The following is a 17,369-nucleotide window of genomic DNA, read 5'->3' as shown; positions in this document are numbered from 1 at the left end:
CCAAGCCCAGCACGTGAGCCTCTTCTACATAGCTCTTTCCAAATCTGTCTCCTTGTGCTAATGCTCCTGCTGTTGGTTTCTCTTATTTTCTTTTCAGGTCAATGTTAACAGGCCTGTTCCCGCCTAGCTCTGGCACGATCATTGTCAATGGAAAGGACATGGAGACAGACCTTGCTGCCATTTGGACTGAGATGGGAGTGTGTCCTCAGTACAATGTACTCTTTGATTCTCTGACTGTTCAAGAACATCTTTTGCTTTATGGGACTGTGAAGGCCCCTCTCTGGACAAAACTCCAGCTACATCAGCAAGTCGCTAGGTTGGTGATTATTGTGAGCAACTTTTCAGAAATGTATTCCTTCAAAGCTACTTCTGGGTGTAGCTTATACATGGTCATAAGTACATTTAAGCATTGTAGAGTTGCACAAATATTGTAAAAATAGCACGTTGCACTTTATTGACTGTGCATGTACTGTTGCATGAATTGTATGAATATATATTACACTTTACATTGAATGTAATTCTTGTTTGCTTTCCCGGGTGGGTTTCCACTTCAGTTTTTTCAGGTTATACCGGGGATAGCCTCTGTGGATACTTCCGGGTGTAGGGCAGCTGTTGGAGTGGGTGGTACACCAGAAAACTTTATGCTGCATTGCAGCTCAAAAACAACACCCCCTCCCCAAATGGGACATGTCGTTTCTTAGGAGGTGCTGTGTCCACCTAGGGTTGTCAGCCTCCAGGTAGTGCAATATACAGGTCCGGGAATACGCAGTCAATGAAAATCAATACAAGTAGTATCAAGCATATATATTAGTGCAAAGTGCAAGGTGAATAAATAATGTCAATAAATACTATGTATCTCAACAACATTAATAAATATTAATCAAAAATCTGTCCGAGTCCTTTTTGTATCGCAATTAATCCTCTGCAATGAGAGTTCATAGGCATACGAGCGGAGAACCAAAAAGATGACCTCCAGTCCAAATGGAAATAAAAGCTAGACGTGCTGACGGACTTATGCGTGCATTTTCCCAATTCCCGTTTTGTGTTTAACACTTCCTAGCCAATTACCTCCTTAATGCCTCTTTAAGGAGGTAATTGGCTAGTCCCAGGGAATGGATTTATGAGAGTGTTCTAATTTCCCATCCAACTGTCCATTGAGCAAACCACGATGCATATGCTTTGAGCAGGAATACCGGGGACTTGTGATACTGGTGACCATCCAATGTAAATGTGCCCAGGAGGAAGTGTTAAACACGAAACGGGAATTGGGAAAATGCACGCATAAGTCCGTCGGCACGTCCAGCTTTTATTTCCATTTGGACTGGAGGTCATATTTTCGGTTCTCCACTCGTATGCCTATGAACTCTCATTGCAGAGGATTAATTGTGATACAAAAAGGACTCGGACAGATTTTTGATTAATATTTATTAATGTTGTTGAGATACATAGTATTTATTGACATTATTTATTCACCTTGCACTTTGCACTTTGCACTAATATATATGCTTGATACTACTTGTATTGATTTTCATTGACTGCGTATTCCCGGACCTGTATATTGCAGCTCTGACTATCCAGGTGTGTCTCCGGCTGTTGCTGTAGCCTCCAGGTAGTAGCTGGAGATCTCCCAGAATTACAACTGATCTCCAGGCAACAAAGACCAGATCCCCTGGAGAAAATGGCTGAAGGGTGAACTCTATGGCATTGTACCCCACTGAGGCCCCTCCCTTCATCAAACTCCCCCCTCCCCAGTCTCCACCCCCCAAATCTCCAGGAATTTCCCTTACCTGGACTTGGCAACCCTATGCCCACCACCCCTATGCCCGGCTACTATCAATAAGAGATAAGACTTTGAGGTTCAGGACAGTATTTGGATGCAGAGTGTGGGGGAAAGCTCAGAGATAGAAATACTAGAGTAACAACAGGCCCCTTAGTTTCCAGTTTGATTTGGGAAGTCCTTGCAGCATTAAATAACAATTATGATAATATACAAGAAATATCAAAATACAAATTATACTTTGATACATAGATCATTCTGAAAGATACTTCTAACTTTTGCTACAATTTCACCATTATGACCTCGTCGTGACAATAAAGCATATGTTATTGTAAATTAACAAAATAGCCCATAACTACTCTATAGTCAACAAAAATGCTACCACACCACACACAACTGCGCATAACAATGTTATGTTATTGTACCAGTCAAAAGATCATCTTAACTCTTGCCTCCCCAAACTCAAAAGAATGGTTTCCAACAATCAAAACATCTAGGATTTTTCAACCTCCCATCTCTAAGACAAAAAACATCCACCAACTTTGATAGTTTTACTATCAGTATCAGTCAATAGTTAACATTCATTTTGTAAAATCTTTCCCAGTTTTGGCAACTATTGGCAGCAGTTATCAGTTCCAAAATCATAAGTTTATGCTTGAGAAGGTTAATCCCAATAATACTTCTTTTGGAATGAAGTAATCCATTGTATCCCCTTTAATATTTTCTTCCAAAACGTGTTAACTACAGAGCACGTCCACTACATGTGTTTGAAGTCTGCATTTACTAGAGCATGTTTCCAACAAAATGCACAGATTCCAGCACGTGTACAATATATATGCTTGCATTTCACACCCTTGTGACAGCGAGCTGGTGTGCAAAATATTACAGGAATAAGTCTTGCCACTTCTTCCACTGCAGGCTGACATATTATATAATCATGGGAAACAGATAGGTGACCCCCCCCCCCCCCACACACACAAGATGTAGTTCTGTTGAAGCATCAGTTGTAAGCAAAATACCCCCTTCTGGCACCTGCCTCTAAACTATGGTTTGATTGCCTAGGACTGGTAATGCAATCCTAAGCAGAGTTACCCCTTCTAAGACCATTGACTACAGTGGACTTTGAAGGGTGTAACGCTGGTTAGGATGGTCCTGTCTGTCATTGGAAGCATCCACTCATCATTTCATTTTGGTCTTGGGGGAGACAACTCATGCAGCTGCTACAATGATGCAAGTTGGCCAAAGGTTTTCAGATCTCTTTTCAATTGTTCCTTAAGAGCCCTGACGGACGTAGGACTATTCCAACACCAGTACAAGCATATCAGAGCCCTGTCTGGAGGAATGAAGAGAAGGCTTTCCGTTGCCATTTCCTTTATTGGCAACTCCAAGACTGTGGTCCTGGATGAGCCCACCAGTGGTGTAGACCCATGTTCACGTCGCCGCATCTGGGATATTCTGCTCAAGTACAAAGCAGGTATGAAACCCAATAGGATAATTCTGGCAGCTTTGGTTCTGACAGACGTGACGATCTTTCAGGACCTGTGAATTCTTCTTGAATAGATTGTTTTGGTTTTTTTGTTTCTACTCAACACTCACATGTGAAATACCATTGGGGTGCAGAGTATGTGTGCCTGATCTACATATTCGGGTCCAGTAGCACCTTAAAGACCAACTATGTTTCCAGGGTGTGAGCTTTTGAAAGTCAAAGCTCCCTTTGACTCTTGAAAGCTCATAGCCTGGAAATCTATGGTGCTACTGGACTTGAATCTTTCTTTTCTACTACAGACCAACATGGCTACCCACCTGAAATTGACCTCTAGATTGTCTTCCTTTCCTGGGGCCTCCTGTGCTAACGAGAGGGATCACCTTTGTGGATCTTGTTGCTATGCATGGGTTTGGAACCTGCAGGAGTGGTTCCAGCAAGTATGTCCAAATTGGCCTTGGAAGCCCTTGCTGAAAACTGTCTTGCACTTATTTATGTAGACTGGTTAGGACGAAGGTGATTGCTTTCTGTGTGAAACAGATTTATTATACAGCCAATAGACCTTTCAGTAGCAAGTCATTAAAACAAAATATAGGAATTGTACAGGTTAGAAATAGAGTTCTTTCAGCATTCAGGATCTACAGGCAAAAAGAGAGCCCCTTTTTCAGTGATATGTACACGCTCTTCAGCGAGAAGAAGGGTCACTACGGCATTGAGACATAGCCAAGAGCGAAGCTAGGAACAGAACGAAACTAACTTCTTTACAATGCACATGGGTGACAACCTTTAATGCCCTTGGATCGCAGGGAAATAAACGATCATTTAAAGGGATGTGCTCGTAATGACCCTCAAAGATTGCCAATGGCAAAACGTTACAGTGGGCTGCTCTAGATTATTTCAGTACACTTAAGGTTTTTAAATAACTTGTGCACATTTTGAATGCTGGAAGGTTTAGACCCTTAGTTAAAGGTGAACACGGTGTATGTACCACAGCATGCATATTCTGGCAGTCTATATCATGAATCCTTTGGTTGAATGCCATTTTCTTCTTGAGATTTTAAGACTGGAAAGCTCTTAGAGCGCAATCATTCAAATGCGTCAATAATTATCACTTTTCTTCCCCTCCTGCCACCATGGGGGCAAAATCCAGGTAATCTAGGTACAGGTTTCAGGGGAGAAAGAATACAAATAATCTTGGTCTGGATTTCAGGGATAAAAAAGTTTGAGATCCCTAAATCCAGGTCTGATTCTCTGATTTAGGTTAGAGAATTCCAGATTTGTAAGTAGGAGACTAACAGTGCAATCCTATACAGAGTTACTCCAGTCTAAGCCCATTCACTTCACTAGATTTAGACCAGAGTAACTCTGCATAGGATTGCACTGTAAATGTGATGGTGGCAGCCAAATTTGAGAACCAGTGATTATAGTGGTTCGAGTGCTGGACTAGGATCTTGGCGACCCAGGTTCGAATCTCCACTCTGTCATGGAAGCTTGCTGGGTGACCTTGAGCCAGCCACACAATCTGCCCTAATTCACAGGGTTTGGGTGAGGGTCAAGTGAAGGAGAGGAAAAACTGCTTTTGGAAAAAAGGCAGGCTATGAATGAAAGGCAGACTGCAGATGAATGAATTAAATAAATACCTTTTTCATGTGGAAGGAATGAATTGGTGTGTGCATCCAACTTTAACAATAAAAAGGGAGCCCCCAAACTTCTTTATTCCCCAGTCTTAGTCTCACACTAGATATACCTGATGGGAGTGGGAATGTTCCACTGTTTGCATCCCTTTAGGTATTAAAATTATACCTATACAGTCACCCATACCTTTATCACCAGCCTAATGCAAAGATTAGCGGCAATAACATTGATCTCTGTGCTGTGAAAACCTTTGCCTGCTGCTTACTACTACTACTAACAACAACAACAACATTCAATTTAGCAGAGAGACCTAGGAGATATTCATGGTATCTAAATAACATTCAATTTATATAGCGGCCTTTAGAGCAACTTAATGCCCACTCAGAGCAGTTTACAAAGTATGTTATTATTATCTCCACAACAATCACCCTGTGAGGTAGGTGGGGCTGAGAGAGCTCTGAGAGAGCCATGACTGACCCAAGGTCACCCAGCTGGCTTCAAGCAGAGGAGTAGGGAATCAAATCCTGCTCTCCAGATTACAGTCCCGTTGCTCTTCACTGCGCCAAACTGATGCTAGACTTGTGCATGAAAGTTTTTCATTTTTCATTTTTATTATTTCAAAAGGAACTGTATCATTATTGGGCTGTTTCATATGATTTTGTTTCATTATTGTTTTTTCACCATTATTGTTACATTTTCATAATTCTTTTCCATTATTTGTTATTCATTTCAATGGAAGACACCCTTCCCCCAAACACACTGTTCTTGGGTCTGTATGTTCATGGCTTTCCATCCAAATTAGGCAAATTCTCAGGGGGGTTGTAGTAATCTCCAAGGACACTTACATTGCCAGACAGATAGAATAAAGGGGCCCCTCTTTGATTTACTCTACATCGCCCATGTTTAATATTGAAGTCTATGCGAGAATTCTGTTACCGGAACGGGTCTCCTTGCAATAAAATGATTTGTGGGGGAATTAGCAAGCAAGGAGAATGGCTATACGAGAGGGGTAACAAGCGGGAAATCTCCACCAATTTCTACCAGGTCCCCTCCCCAAGGTAGCAGTCGAGGCTGGTGCTTTTAAGGTCAAAGAATAATTTTATTTATAGAGGAAAAACTAACATACACAGAGGAAGTTAATTGAAAATGGTTGATACACACAGAGAGAGTCCTAAGAAGCTAGCCAGAAGTTGGAATAGAGTTGGGGGGGGGAGTGTATTTACCAATCAGAGGAGCAGGGTGGTCCATGGAGGAAGAAAGCTTCAAAGGCCAGCGTTCTCGGCCAGGAGAGAGGGAGAGACTTAGGGAAGCAATCCTAAGGGAGCAGCACTTGGACTCAAGAAGCATGCACGATTTGAATGAGGCCAGGACTCTATAGGTAAAATGTGCCCTGAGGTGGAAGAGCCCACCTAGCCATTAGAACAAAGGCTCCAATGGTTGGTTCCTGGGTTTGACCAAAGGTTTGATTGTCTTGATGGGTAGCTGCCAGGGCGTGTGAAAGGAAATGTAAAACTTGTTCTAGCACTGCACAAAAAGGTTAGTTTAGTAGTGAAGTCCACCGGAGCTGAGTTGATGAATTTAGGTGGGGATTGTACTTTCCCAGGAACAACTGTCTATACTTATGAATGTCATTTGATTAGCTCCTCAATCAAGGACCGGAGATCTCATCACGGAAGAAGGGAAAGGAATGTGTTAAGTGGGGATGACTCTGCGAGACCTTTGTTGCGCTGGGCACCATTGGGGCTGGAAAGACAGTAAATCCAATCAATCACTTCTCATTTCTATGCAGCATTCTATGCACGCCAGGTTCTCCCAGTTGGGACTCGGCAACTGTTAGAGGCTCTCTAGTGGCAATACTGCAGCCCTTTTAACTCCAGAGGCCTGAGCATCTTTAATATCACAAGCAGCCATATCCAGAACTGCTTATTACAACGGTGGAGGCTAGGCTAGGCTTGAAAGACAGTCACATGAAGAGGCAGCTGCCAGACAAGGCAGGGGTATTTGATGGCACAAGGAGGGTAAGGCTTCGGGGCAGCAGGCAGCAGCAGGAAGTCCTTGAGGTACATTTTCTTGGACGAGGTGAGGGGTAAGGTTTGGAGAGGAGCGGGCAAGCAGGAGAGTGCAGATTGCAAGGGGAAAGTAGCACAGCATGCTACATATTGGGAGGAGAGAGGAAGGCAAAGTCCCACCCCCTGTCCTACAGGATTGGAATGCCTCACAACTGTATGTTATCCTAGTGGCTACTCCTTGCTGTCAATCAGGACAGCCTAGCGCTTCTCTCTTCCTTCGCTCTAAGGAGCACTGCGCCTCTATTAGGAAAGTGCAGGCTGCTTGTAAAAGTGAAACCAAGAGAAGAGATTTCAATAACGAAAGAGACCAGAACAAAAGAAAAAATCAAGGAGTGTTTTTTTTCTTCATTATAGGTTGTTTACAGTGAAATCCTAAGCAGAGTTATCCCAGGCTAAGCCCATTGAAATCAATGGGCTTTGGCTACAGTAACTCTGTTTAGGATTACACTGTTAGATTGGGAATTTGTTTCATTTACATATTAATTGCAATAATTATGAAACACCCCGTTTACCTAATGATTGTAATTAATAATGAAATTAATTACGAAAGAAACATACAAGACTACTGCTTGCTTATGAATACCAGGCTGCCCCCCCTCCACCCAGCAGATCTTAGAAACAAGGCCAGTTCAAAAAACGGGGGCACTGGCAACCCTCGAGCTTTTCAAAGACAAAGAAGATCTATAAAAGGAATGTTAATGGCATGCATCTGAAATAAAAGGATTTATCACATACTTTTTGTTTTTCTTCTGAAACTGTCTCAGCTCACCCATCTTCAAAATGTATTATTCATCAGGTTTCTAATTTCTTGACATTGTTTGTCTCCCTTGTGTCGTTTGCACCTTTTTGCATATAATTGTGTTTTTATTATTCAGATATATTTCTGACTCAGAGCAATTCATTAAACTTTCAAATACTAAAGGCTATACCTGAGCCTAGATTGTACACCCTTGAAACAACTTGTTCTCAACCCGTTACCAAAAGGAGTAACCCTTTGAAACAAGGATAAGACACCGTTTAGAGGTTAAAGCGCCTTTCCCTTTGTCATCTCAACACTATCTGTTGCTGGCATAAAGCTCCGAAACTTCAAATTCCTTCCTAATTTTAATGGTCTGTTTTAATGGTATGCTAACTCTATGAGTAAGTTTTGGGGGGAAACGTCCGCTCTTGCTGCCCAGAGATGGAAGTGAAGTTGTCCATCACATTCTTCCAGATGACTCTCAAAGATGTTATTCAAGAGTTGCCCCGCTATGCTTCAGAGTATTTCCATCTCATAGGGCCAAGCTACAAGTGATGAATGATACTTGCTTGGCAAGTGAATAGACTCGTGTGTATTCCTCCCTGTTCACTTGCCATGGAGTGCAAGTGGAGTGCAAGTGAACAGCAAGTGAAATCACTGATCAAGTGGAGCGCAAGTGAACAGGGAGGACTCGTGTGTATTCCTCCCTGTTCACTTGCCATGGAGTGCAAGTGGAGTGCAAGTGAACGGCAAGTGAACAGGGAGGAATACACACGAGTCCTCCCTGTTCACTTGCGCTCCACTTGATCACTGATCAAGTGGAGTGCAAGTGAACGGCAAGTGAACAGGGAGGAATACACGTGAGTCTGTTCACTTGCCAGGCAAGTGTCGTTCATCACTTGTAGCTTGGCCCATAGGCTGTTGACCAGACTTCAATTGTTACTCTTATTGGGCAAAGAGCCTTTTTACCTTACCCAAGGGGAGAACTGCATAGGTTTTAAAGATGCTGAATTCAGTAGCTTTTTAAGTATTAGAAAGTGTGGTGTTAGCCAAACTGCTCTAAAGATTGGGAGTTAATTAACAGTGGGCTAATATCAGGGATCTAGACCAACGTATACCAGGGTCAGTTCCTGGATCACCCAATAAGAGAGGAGACTAATTCTTCCAAAGACTTTACTTAATAACTCTTCAAGCTTACAGGTTCTAAGAATCATACGTACACATTCAATGCAAGGCTAGGAAATAAAAGGGTGGAAAGCTTATAGAGACAGGGCCGGATCAAGGGGGGCAGGGGGGTAGTATGCCCCCAGTGCCGCCAAAGAGGGGGTGCTGGGAGCAGCTGCCAGCTGCCGGGAGTGCGCCGGTGGCAGCGTGGGTGGCTGAGCACCCGCCCACACCATTCACCTGCCCAGCAGGACAGGGAGCGCATGGCAAGCTGGCTGCCCCCTCAGCGGGGCAGGCGAGTGGCATGGGCGGCTTCCCAGCTGCCGGCACTGCTGCCACTCCACTGGCGGCATGCCTGCTCTGAGTGATGATGTTATCATGCAGCCTGGGAGCGCGTGCGCACAGCACGCACACAAGGGCAGCCAGACTTGGGTTGTCCCAGGTGCCGGGAACCCTAGATCCGGCCCTGTATAGAGACAGTTGCATGAGCAGGAATATCGTAGCTGGGCAATGTCCATTGAGAGGCAGAGATCTTAGCAGCGAGGAGGGAAACATCTAACATAGTGCCTGCACTATGTTAGTTAGGATGGGGGGGGGGGAGATGGCGCGTGCACTGTGGCACTTTTGCCTCTCCCTTAAATAGCCAATTATTTGTCTTGGGGCAAGGCTAGTGGAAATGGTCCGTGCCCCTTTGATGATTCTCAGGAATTTTAACAAAAGCAATAAAAGTGTCAATTTAGCAAGACACTTGATATCCAAAAAAGATAATTTGGGATCTAATGTTTTCTGTTGTAACACCTTGATAGAGGGAAGGAGGGAGGGGAGGGAGAGGGGAGGAAGCAATTGAGTTTATTGACGGCACTTTGTGTCACCTCTGTGCAGAAGAGAAGATACAAATGGGGCGTCATCTGCATTTTACTGCGGCTCCGTTGTTTTGATAGTTGGAGGCAATCGTTTCAATGGGTGATTCCCAGAGTCAGAGGTGCCTTGTTTCCCAGTCTTCGCTTTGGGTATCTGTATATCAAAGGTGCAACGTGTAAACAGTTCTTGCCAGCAGCCCTGGCTGGCAATGGCATCCACAGGAAAAGTTGTTGTCCTTTTGGAACCTGCTCTGGAATCATGGCTTCTCTCTGACACTGCTAGCCTTAGTTCCTACAGGCACATCAGCAGTGGCTGGCATCTTGGCACGCAAGCACATTCATCTGGTGCAGGGCGGCCATTTCACCACTTTTGCAGAGGGGGGCCGCTTGTGGGTGCTGGCTCCGGAGCTGCTCTGCCAGTTCCTTGGCTCTCCCTTCTTCATGCATTGCATTGGCCTCATCACCCAGTTATGCACTATTCCCACATAAAGTCCATGCCCAAATTAGATTTTGTATCTAGCATGCTTTCTGTATGTAGAAATATATTCCCAAGACAAGATCGAACTGCATGGTTATTTAAATTTCCTGCATTATGGCCATCTGACTTAATTCTAGTCTGTTTGCTCCTTCCCTGTCTCCTCTGGCCCTCCTCTAGCATTTTTAATACAAATTCTCTTAATTCTTCTTTACGTAATTTCTCCCTGAAATCCAGCAATTTCTTTCTCTCTTTTTAGGAATTTGGAGACAGTTTCTAATCAATTCTGTTTTGATCAAAGAGAAATTCAAGAAAGCAGGGGCAGGAAGGGAGATTCTGCAAACTTTTGGAATTTCACTCTGTAGCTATTCAGAGGCAGGCAATGTCTTTCCAAACCGTCCTGCCTTCCTGCTGTAGTTTATAACATAAAACAACTTCAAGGGGTAAAGTTACATAAGAGTGCCTTGATTTCTCTTCAATGAGAAATGAAAGAGAAATCCCTCTTTTAAAGAGAGAGAGAAGAGATAAGGAAACAACGGCTATATCTAAAAAGAGAGAATTTCAGAAAAATGGAACACGCCCCCCCCCCCCCATAACAACACTATTATCCTTACTCACACTATTTAGGACCAAGACTGTGAAACTCTTTTGCACTTTGGTACTACTTCTCTGTTTGTTGAAAAGGTTCAGTAATTTACATTGGTAATTTACATGTTGGTACTGAGTTTTATTTGTTGTAGGCCCTTTTCACACTGCTTACCTGCTCCTGGAATGCGGGACATTGCGCAAAAGTCTCGCGAGAAGACGATATCTTTTGTGTTTGTTGCGTGATATTTCGCAACATTCCAGGAGCAAGTAAGTAGTGTGAAAAGGGCTGTAATTTATCTATGATTGTGACCCTCCCTGAGCCTGCTTGCGGGGAGGGTGGGCTAGAAATCCAATCACTCACTCACTCACTCAATCGATCGATCGATCAATCAAATTTGAGCTGTGAAAAGGGGATAACAGCATCCGACAAATGGTCAACACAAGAACTAAAGTGCAGATTAAGATTTCTAGCGTCTTTTTCTTTTCTTTCTTTTTTAATTGTCCTGGCCTAGGTCGCACCCTGATCTTTACCACTCATCATCTTGATGAAGCAGAAGCCCTGAGCGACCACATTGCCATCTTGCAGCATGGGCAGCTGAGATGCTGTGGTTCTCCTTCTTATCTCAAAGAAACGTATGGCCAAGGACACCGTCTGACATTCATCAAAAAGGTGAGATGAACAAAGGGCATACCGCTGTACAACATCTGCTGTCATAAGAACTGTTCTGAATGCAGACGAGCTCAGCCTAAGGAGCTCTAAGTCTTGCTTCAAATCCTGCCAGTTTCCGCCGTTCCTGGCACCCTTCTCTCCCCAACAAATCACATTGAACTCTGTTTCCTGCTGAAGAACACATATTGATGGTAGGTCTGCTGTACCGATGATAAGCTGGGCAGTGTGGTAGCTGCTGGCTTGAATGCAGGGCCGCATGGCTGCTAAATATATTAGACAGATGGGAGAAGAAATTGCAGGAGGAGAAAAATTCCCCATCTTAAAAACATTCAGGATTCTGCAAACTCTCGGGGGCACGAGCCACCTAATTTTCCCTATCTCTTTTTGTCATTTAAGTGTGACCCTTGACATTCCCAAGTGAGCCTGATCTTGTCAGATCTCAGAAGCTAAGCAGGGTCGGCCTTGGTTAGTGATTGGATGGGAGACCTCCAACAAGACCAGGGCTGCACAGGCAGGCAATGGCAAACCACCTCTGTTAGTCTCTTGACAGGAAAACCCCACCAGAGGTCACCGTAAGTCAACTCTGACTTGAGGGCACTCTCCACCACCACCACTTGACATTCCATACTCTTGGAATATACTCAGACTGCAGCTCACTTTTTTGTGGGTGTTGCCTTTCTCTTGATTAATTAATTATAAGATATTTTTCTGTATTCCTGTGGAAGCCTGCTCTCGAGTAGCAGGGAGAAAATGTGCAAAAACACAAACTAGGAGTTGCTTAGTTTGCACATTACTTTGCAAATTGAAGAATGTAGCTTTTTGTAACAGATTGTTGTTGAGAAAATGTTTTTTGAAACTTTTTTTTAGCGTACAAAATGCTTACCTGTCGCACTCCACCCAATATTTGTAACTCGGCTTCCCTTCTGTCTCTCTCTGTCTGTACTTCTCGTCTGATCTCTTTGTCTTTTTGCATAGCCCTCTGTGTTTGCATTTGAAGACCCCAGAGATTCTCTTCGCATCACAGCTGTGGTACAGGCCTACATACCAGAAGCGTTCCTGAAAGAGAGCAGCGGCAGTGAGCTGACCTATTTGATCCCTCCAGAGGCCAACAAGGCCTCCTTTAAAGGTCTCTTCCAGACTTTGGATGAGAACCTCCAGTACCTCCATTTGACTGGCTACGGCGTTTCTGATACCACTTTGGAAGAGGTACGTTTCGAGAGTGGCTTCTAAAAAAAAAAATCAGTAACATTTTCCTGGTAATGTCACAGTTGCTATCTTAAGAAAGAACCATTAATCTGTGTCATGTATAGAGATGGGCACGAACAGCAATACGAACCAAAAAAAGCCACGAAAAAGCCAGCCCAATCTGCTGTTCGCGAACAAGCTGTTCGTGAGGCCCCATTCTAAACGAACGGGTGGGCGTTGCAAGCCTCATTCGTTGTTGTTCATCAAGCCAGACAGTCTTGCACCAGCAACCAATTCCCTTGGCGACTTAGACAGGGATTGTCTAAACTCTATCTGAACTCCTGCTGTTGCCCTGGAATCCCTAATCGAAGCCCAATTTAGCTCGATAGGCAGGTTTTCCTTTCAAGTGTGAAGCTCCAAATTTATTACAAGGGAGCAAAGAGCAGGGGGGAGGGGAGCTTCCAGCTCTGGCTTTGCAGACAGTGGAGAGGGAGAGACACAGTTCCTGTTGGCATTTTGACAAAGAAAGTGCATTGGAGCTTAAATTTTCTTTGTGTGTGGTGGGATAGGGATCTACCCCTTCAAGTTCCAGGGCTGCTGCCAGGCTCTGGGGCCAAGCTATTATTTATTCTTGGTACCTTTCCTGCTGCCTGCTCAGGTCAGGTTTCTGGGAGTGGTGCAGTAGGGAGCTTGAATTGTATGATGGCTGGAAGAGAGCCTGCTGGCCCCCACAAACAGCCAATCACAAACATGTTCGTGAACAGGGCCATGTTTGTGGTTGTTCATGAGTCCCCCTTCGTGGATGGCAATGAACAATGAACATCATGTTCAGGTTTTTTTCTGTTCATGCCCATCTCTAATAATATATGACTGTTAACTTATATACTATTAACATGTATTGAAATATATGCCCATGCATGTATAATTATGCTAGTATGCACTCATACTAGGAATTTTCCCTCTTTCAGAAAGATTTTCAAATATTTGGCTTGAGTTCTTTCAGCTTTTTAAAAAATGCTACAACCTGTATACAGAAGTCTGTCTCTTGCTAATGCTCTCTCCCAATGAATTTGAGAGAAAGGGCACCAAAAAAGCATCACCAAAATTGATAGAGTTATGTCCTTGGTTTGGGGGAATCCAAATTCTTTGCCTGAATTTGTGTTGTTTTGAAGTTAAATCTTTGAACAAGAGTGTTCCCAGATGCCAAACTGATTACCCATCATCCTATTACAAAAAGTGCCAGAGAATGTTTATATATCTAAAGTAGTTACCGTGTAGCCAACACAGATGGCATTTTCTGCACTACTTTTTTATATATGGTCATTGATGGAAGTTTCATAGACTGAGCCTTATAATAATTCAGTCTTAAATTTGTGAAAGCATGGGACATTCTCACTGGAGAAGAGAAAAAGATGGGCTGAGCACCAGAGGTTATAAACGTTTATAAAGCAATAAATAATTGCTACACATATGCATGAAAGCAGATTATTGTATAGAGACAATGATTGTAATGCACAAAAAAACCAGTGAACAGTTACAAGGACATTGACAGCAAAACTGCTGAGTTTTTGTGCATTTATTGCTATGTTTTTTGTGCATCACTTTTAATGTCACTGCTGAGTTTATGTGCATGAATTCCTGTGTTTTACTGTCAATGTCCTTGTACATTGTTCACTTTTTTGTGTGCATTACAATCATTGTCTCTGTACAACATGCTGCTTTCATGCAAACGTGTAGCAATTATTTATTGCTTTATAAACATTTATGACCTCTGGTGTTCAGCACATCTTTTTCTCTTCTCTATTCAGAGGTTTCTCCATTTCTCTCTATCTTTTTTTTTTTTTTTACATTCTCACTGGAACCAAATCTCAAAAGAAAGTTTTCAATCAGGCCAGTTAGGAAGTGCTCTTAGTTGCTATTCCATCTTGGGATCGGAGGTACAGACATAGTGGTTTTTAAAAATAAAAACATGGCTAAAAGCGTGGCATGGCTAGAGCTGTGCAATTCAGAATCCTAAAGAAAATGAGGTTACTGGCTAGGAAAATGATCTGTGAACCAGAAAGTCCCCAGTTAAAATTTCCTCTCTCTTCTTGGTGCCCACTTTCTCCACTGCTATGCAGAATTGGTAAACATCTATCATGTCCACACTTTGTTTTTTTAATAAACTAACACCCCCTCCCAAGTCTTTAGCCTTTGATAGTTTTGATTACCCTGTCCTACACTTTTTCCGGCTCTACAAAATCGTTACTGAAATGGGGCCATCAGATAGGATTTATTCAAGGTCATAGATCCAGAGGAGGTAGCCATGTTAGCAAAATAGTAAAGAGTCCATTTGCACCTTGAAGACTAACCAAATTTATTGTAGCAAAAGCTTTCGAGAACCACAGTTTTCTTCATTAGATGCAGATGTGGTCCTCAAAAGCTTATGCTACAGTAAAGTTGGTTAGTCTTAAAGGTGCTACTGGATCTATTCAAGGACATTACAATACAAGCCATTTCTCTTTCGTAGTATAGAGTTGTTTTAGAATTTGCCTTTTCTACATTGCATTGAGATTATCATTGCACTATTGACCAAAACATCAAGATTTCTCTCCAAATTAGTCACCGCCAGTAATGTAAGGTGGGATTGCTCCAATATGCATCAGTGTACACTTCCTTGATGTCCCCCCCTGATATTGTTGCCTGCTCACTCAGTCCGAAGACATCTTCTAGGAGCTCTTTACAATCCTCTGTGATCCTGGACGGTGATCCTGGATGGTAGTATTCAATGAAGACTCTGCTAAATGAATCAATGAATGACTCCGCTAAAGTACATATATGGAAAAGTCACTAAAACGAAGATTCTCTCTGACGAAGCTGTATGCGAAATGCGTAGGGGTATACAATTACTCAGGATTCTTCCCTTTGCACCGATTGCCGATTTTTTCTTCATTGATCCTGGATGCATCATCTGCAAACTTGGCCACTCCACTGCTCACACCCAGTTCCAGATAGTGTTCGTCCCAGGGAACCCCTCTGCCAATATGCCAGGCTTCCATTGTGAGAAGCACCCATTTCTTCCTACCCTTTGCTGTTGGTTGTGTAACTAGTGACTAATCCATGAGAGGCTCCATCTTCTTATCCCATGACTCACAAATAAAATTCAGGGGTAAGAGTCTCATGGTAAGAGACTTTGTCAAAAGCCACCTGGAAACCCATGTATATAACCACTACCAGCTCATTCTTTTCCCACACACTTCTTAAAACACTCAAAGAACATTATAAGGTAGGACTCCCCTTTGCACAAGCTGTGTTGAGCCATCCTCATCAGGAGAGCTTTTGTTCCTCTACAGGTTTAATAATTCTGTCTTTAATAGCAATTTCAGACTAGCTGCCCTGTAACTTCCTAGATCTCTTTTTAAAAAATCCCCTCTTGTCCAGGGGTTCCAACTTCTGGCCCGTGTTTCATCTGCCCAGATGGCCAGGTGATGTCCAAAATGCAACTGATCACTATCGTCCCTAACCATTTTATCAGAAGTATAGTGTCCAGATCATACAAAGTGATGGTATCGCTGTGCTCTGCTCTGGTTAGACCTCACCTACAGTATTGTGTTCACTTTTGAGCACCACAATTTAAGAAGGATATAGACAAGTGGAACGTGTCCAGAGGAGGGCAATGAAGATGGTGAGGGGTCTGGAGACCAAATCCTATGAGGAAAGGTTGAAGGAGCTTGGTAAGTTTAGCCTGGAGAGGAGATGACCGAGAGGTGATATGATAATCAGCTTCAAGTACTTGAAGGGCTGTCATATAGAGAAAGGCACAGAGTTGTTTTTTTGTTGGACCAGATCCAGTGGGTTGAAATTAAATCAAAAGAGTTTTTGGCTAAACATTAGGAAGAACTTTCTGACAGTTAAAGTGGTCCCTCAGTGGAACAGGCTTCCTCAGGAGCTGGTGGGCTCTCCTTCTTTGGAAGTTTTAAAGCAGAGGCTAGATGGCCATCTGACAGCAATGCTAATTCTGTGAATCTGGGCAGATCATGAGGGGGAGGGCAGGAAGGGTTACATCAGTCCTTAGTTCTCATGGCCCCTTCTTACATAACTAGGGTAATGCCAATCACCACTTTAGGGCCAAGTGGCAATTTTCCCCAGGCCAGTTTGCCTAGGGATCCTGACAGAGTTTTGCCGTCTTCTGGACATGGAGCAGGGGGGGGCACTGGAGGTGTGTGTGTGTGGGGGGGGGAGGTAGTTGTGAATTTCCTGCATTGTGCAAGAGGTTGGACTAGATGCCCCTAGAGGTCCATTCCAACCCTATGATTCTATGATCTTCTGTGTTGATGTTTGCCCTATGGAGCATTCTCCCAGAAATCGGTGATTTTGACTGAGTCGTACTCACCCTAAATGTAGTATGTCAGTGTTCACCTTCTTCCTTGCTAGAACTCACAGATTCTCCCAGCAATAAGTCACAGTCATTTCACTAAGGATCATTTCTCAATATCAACTTGCTAAGAGCAACGATAAAAGAAGAGTAAAGCTATTATTTCCCCTCCAAACAGTTAGAAGACAGTGTTTTGTTGGCTCGGTACAGCCTCCTCACTTACCCTTCGCATCAGTTGCATTCTATTGATTTCCTTTTGCTGTCCAAAGGATCAGAAAGCCAACTGCTTACAAAAAGTACCATGGAGTGTGGCAGAGAACGAAGCAAAAGTGTGCATAAATAGAAAGGCTACTTCCATGCAGGTGGAGTG

General features: G+C 43.3%; 1 protein-coding gene across 1 annotated transcript in view; it reads left to right on the top strand.

Annotated features, from left to right (window-relative positions):
- Positions 1 to 17,369, top strand: part of ABCA13 (ATP binding cassette subfamily A member 13) — a 345,676-nt gene that overhangs the window by 157,380 nt on the left and 170,927 nt on the right. Inside the window, exons 36-39 of the mRNA XM_054991725.1 lie at positions 98 to 316; positions 3,055 to 3,251; positions 11,303 to 11,460; positions 12,436 to 12,666. Coding sequence (XP_054847700.1) covers positions 98 to 316; positions 3,055 to 3,251; positions 11,303 to 11,460; positions 12,436 to 12,666 — 805 coding nt within the window. The remainder of the gene's footprint in view (positions 1 to 97; positions 317 to 3,054; positions 3,252 to 11,302; positions 11,461 to 12,435; positions 12,667 to 17,369) is intronic.

This window comes from Eublepharis macularius, chromosome 11, assembly GCF_028583425.1.
Source record: "Eublepharis macularius isolate TG4126 chromosome 11, MPM_Emac_v1.0, whole genome shotgun sequence".
NCBI lineage: Eukaryota > Metazoa > Chordata > Lepidosauria > Squamata > Eublepharidae > Eublepharis > Eublepharis macularius.
This window is presented reverse-complemented; position numbering and strand designations above follow the sequence as displayed.